The 4504-nt window shown below is 35.3% G+C and overlaps 1 protein-coding gene across 1 annotated transcript; it reads right to left on the minus strand.

Annotated features, from left to right (window-relative positions):
• Positions 1 to 1946: 1946 nt before the first annotated feature.
• LOC147847272 (CASP-like protein 2U3) lies at positions 1947 to 3984 on the minus strand. The gene is made up of 3 exons (XM_087339372.1): positions 3694 to 3984; positions 2638 to 2752; positions 1947 to 2395 (listed from the first exon to the last, which is right to left on the minus strand). The coding sequence occupies exons 1-3, from the start codon at positions 3921 to 3923 to the stop codon at positions 2162 to 2164; spliced, it is 579 nt and encodes a 192-aa protein (XP_087195498.1). The 5' UTR covers positions 3924 to 3984; the 3' UTR covers positions 1947 to 2161.
• Positions 3985 to 4504: the final 520 nt, after the last annotated feature.

Below are 4504 nucleotides of genomic sequence, written 5' to 3' on the forward strand. Positions count from 1 at the left end.
GTATCAGTTGCAAGTAATGTTCATCATGGGGATGCTATGTTATGAATCAACCGTTACAATCTTTGTCTATGCTTTGAAATCAAGGAGGTGCTATTATGTGCAATGATATGCAAGTGGCATTGGGACAATTTATGGCTTCATGGCCACCCTCTAGCAATTAGATTTGGTTTGGTTATTTCTCTCCTTTAAAAGTTATTTTAGGAGCTAAAGTAACTAACATTGCGGGTCATACTATATACTTTAATGTGGATGATGATGGTAGGTTGTGGCATGCATTTTCTGCATCAGAGGTGTAGATGTCCACCAATGTTTCAACTATTTGAGTAGTTACAAGATCTATAAAAAAATGGTTCTTGGATCCACCCTTTCAAGAATGATTGCGATGTTGTTCATTGTGGGGTTTAAAAAAAAACCTTTTTACAATTTGGACTAGGATCCGGCTAATTATCAATGGAAAAAGTTGAGTGTTGGTGGAAATGGTAAACATTTGTAGTTTTCCCCATATTTGGTTAAGCTAGGTAGAAATTTGTTGTTGCAATCAAAGTATAAATGCCATGTTGCCATGAAGCATTGGATTGCAAATAATGTGAATGCATTGCAACTTACCAAATTTTGGAAATGGTTGTGGAGTATGTAGTTTCCGAAAAAAGTGATTTGTTTTCATTGGATGTTTCAATGCATTATGCTTGTGGAATGCATTGTGGTGCATTTATGGAATCTATTTTGCATGTGTTTTGGTTATGTCCCAAGATCAAGCAATTTTGGAGTAAGTTGTTTTTATTGCTCAGACATCATTATTCTCATTCTATTTTCTCGTGGGGTGCAGTATTATGGGATGTCCTTCATGGAGATGTTATGAAGTATGAAAGTACGCATGCTTCTCATGTTTTTCACTTTTCCCATAGACACCTCAATCTCACCTCATTTCCTTCTTCTATTCCACGGTTTAGAATTGAAAATCTAGTTATTTGGCGTACTATTATGTCATTAGCTCTTTGGATAATATGGAAAGCGAGATGTGATCTCATTTTTAATAATGCTCACATACATCTCCGCACCATGCTTATTGAATTTTGGTTGTTATTTGTCCATACACTACGTGGTCAATATGATGATCTGCAAGGTTTAGCTGATGTTCTATGGCAACGTCAAGTGGACTTTAAGAAACGATGGCAAGGGCTTCACTTATTTTCAGATACAACTTCTAGTCTGAGGTGGAATTATGCCATACCTTCTTTTTTGTTGAATAGCTTGTAGTTTTTGCTCCACTTGTTTCTTATTTGATATCATTTGTTTGATCAGATGTTGGTATTAACCTTTGTATCACAATAGGGGTTTATGTATTTCGCATATTTCTCACGCCCATTTGTACATGTTCACTAAGACGTGAGTAAGTGTATAACCTCCATTTCATACCTAAGCTCTAGATAGCCCTCTTATGCCAATAGCATGAGAATGTGAAGGGAGAGCTAACCTTCAAAAGTTGGTTTGCTAACCCTTATTTGTCAATCCAATATATGCATTGCCAATCATAGCTACCCTAATTTATGTGGATTGCTAGTCTTGCTGGTTCTTGTAGCTCACACCAACATTGTTGCACATTTGTTAGTTTAATTGAGGCTCTCATCATGACAAGTATATCAAAATGTTTTATCTTGAAGATTCCAAGAAGACATGAAAAACACAATATATGATGATCCCCTCTCGTGTTTGCGAGTGATGATTTAACCAACCCATGTCAAGGAAAATCTATTCAAAACATTATAGTCAACAATGCAAGATTTGAAACTAAACGTTGCAAATCATGAGATTCACAATGCATATTCAATATTCTACAATTTGTTTTGTGAAATCATAAGCCGTAAAAGATATGCATAATTGTTATGAGAAAGAGATTAGGAGTAACAAGTTAGGGCCATAAATCCTGAGTGAAATTGAGATCCTCATGAAAAAGCATCAACCAATTCATTCATACATTTGTTTTACAAAAATATAATGCAACATTTATGTGCATGGTAAATGGGTACATAAATATAAGAATGAAGTTTGTGATACGATCAAGGTTTCTAGTTAGGGTAGTAGATATGAATCCTAAATATGTGATTATGTTGTAAACCTTATACATAGGATTTTATCATACAATGCAACAATTGCTACTTGGTTATGATTTTGAGGATGCGGTGTGGAGAAAAAAACGACGGCCAGACAATGTGACAAGCATAGCCATTGTTAGGACCGCTATGAAGGAGAAGACAATAGAAATACCCACCAACAGACAAAACCGTTCATAGTTGCTACAAACTTCACTCCACATGAGCTTGCTCTCTCCTTGCTTTGCAACATATGCTACTTCAGTTGATGCTGCTGCGGATGCCATCAACAAGTATGCCATAACCTTGTGTTTTACATGGAAAAAACATTAATGACTTAAAATGAATGCTCCCTACATTGACATCCATCAAAAGGATGTACTTAATGTGCATTATGAAGTGATTATTAACATCAATGATATGTTCAATGTATTTAGATATATCCCTAGCAACATGTAACTTTTAAACAAAAGTTTCCTTAAATTAATACCCCTTGTCAACAAAACTTATAGCCTCAAGTATTTCTAGATATGAAAATTGTTTTCACCTGGTCCATGACAAATATAAGGCCTAGGATCCATCGCTTTTTCACAACTAGAAACCGGGATGGCATAATGAGTATCGAGTAGATTGCCACAATAGCATTTGCATACACAAAGAACCTAGAACAAAATGGTAAATGGCCATGTTATTTATTCTGTATTAATCTGTAGATCTCATTCAATCTAATTAGTGATTAAAAGCTTGAAAAGATGAAATATTTTATTGCTAAACAAGTGCTTTGTAAAGCATTCATGATTAAAACCAAGTTGTCATTACTAAATAAACAAACAATTAGATTCAAGGGGTATTTTGGATCATTTGAGAAAATCAAGAACTAGAAAACAATAGGGGCATATTGGTGTTTTTCAAAGACCACCCGAACTTAATGTTACCTAGTAATAAAGAAGGAAATGAGGTAACTCAAAACTCAAAAACCTCTTCCAAAGAGAGACACTAGCATGTGAAGTGGGGCATATTTCTTTTTAAATCCTTATGCCTTTTTCTCAACTATAAATTTAGGCTAAGTATACCATTCATAAAAAACTATTCACTAGTATTGACTAATTAGAGTTCTTATATGATTAGAACTTAATTTACACCATAAAGATTATTATAATGTGATTGATCGGAACACTTTGGAGAAAACGTTATTGCCTCAAAATTGTGATTGGTTGGGAATATATATTTTGTTGAATATGTTAGTTATCGCGTCGACTTCTGTGTTGTCTCGGACGATAAATTAGTTTTGATTAGCTCAAAGTTGGCCACCCACCCACCAGAGGACTGTATTTATGTTAGATAGTTTAAGGATTCATTCATGAAGTCTAATTTGCTGAACAGATGAAACCAAACAAAAACAACTCCCAGTCCCATAGCTGCAACTCTTGAATTGTTCTTTAACACATGCCAAATAAATTTCCATATGTTTTTGAGGCCATGACCGTGGATAGAGCTATGGGTTCTCACATATTAATGACTTTTGATGTATAATTAAGCATCTACTTATAATTAAGCATCCATGGGAAACAAATGTGTGAGAGAGTGATAGAGAATTATTTACACGAATGCGCGAACATCTGTGTATTGAGCGGAAACCGTAATTTTCACACTTGCAACTTGGAAGACATTTTGCTGCTTATCTTTACCCATCACAATTGCCGCAGTAGCCGCTATTACCGCCACCAAGACTCGTAGAACCACCTCCATAGATCTCCATGAATTATCAACACCACCACTAGCACTCACTTTATTTACCATGAATGACTTTGTTGATTGATCCTCCACACCCATTTCTTTCCTTTTCCTTTTTCTTTCTGATCTTTCTCTCTTCAAGATCTTCTTGATCTCTCCCTCCCTCCCCCCTTATATCACCCACAAAACCAGCTAGTTGGTTTTGTTCAACCTTGTTCCTTAATTCCCCACCTATCTTTCACCTTACATATTAAATATACAACATACTTTAAGTCTCAATCCGTGGGTGAGGGGCCTCATGTCAAATTGATAATATATATAACTTCCTTACATTATTACTTAGCTTACACCTATGCAATTAATCCTTAAGGTTGGGGCTTTAATCTTCAATCCATGGGTGTGATGGTATGTTTTGAGTGTACTCCTACTATCTATTGGAAAATCATCCCAAGTGAACATGTTATTTGAGTGACAAGGTAACCTTTTTATTAATACAATTCTATCCCTTTTACGAATAAAGTTTGATAAAAGAAAAGGGTGTGGGACAAGTTATGGACATTGATTTCAACCAATGATCCAACCAGATGTCAATATAAGGAAAGCTACATACATAGCATGTTGAGTGGTATGTGAACTAAAATTCATGTGCATAAAGATGAGAAAGTAAGCCAAGCACACAA

This window comes from Azolla caroliniana, unplaced genomic scaffold (assembly GCF_043228905.1).
Source record: "Azolla caroliniana isolate FFs.n. ecotype wild unplaced genomic scaffold, voAzoCaro1.0.p SCAF_1261, whole genome shotgun sequence".
Lineage (NCBI taxonomy): Eukaryota > Viridiplantae > Streptophyta > Polypodiopsida > Salviniales > Salviniaceae > Azolla > Azolla caroliniana.

What these genes read in the sequence shown, in the direction of transcription:
- LOC147847272 (XM_087339372.1), bottom strand. Translation starts at nt 3,923, where the DNA reads ATGGGTGTGGAGGATCAATCAACAAAGTCATTCATGGTAAATAAAGTG. An exon ending in ACAGATGTTCGCGCATTCGT is followed by an intron (nt 2,753 to 3,693) that starts GTAAATAATTCT and finishes ATTTTGTTCTAG; the next exon opens with GTTCTTTGTGTATGCAAATG. An exon ending in TTATATTTGTCATGGACCAG is followed by an intron (nt 2,396 to 2,637) that starts GTGAAAACAATT and finishes GTAAAACACAAG; the next exon opens with GTTATGGCATACTTGTTGAT.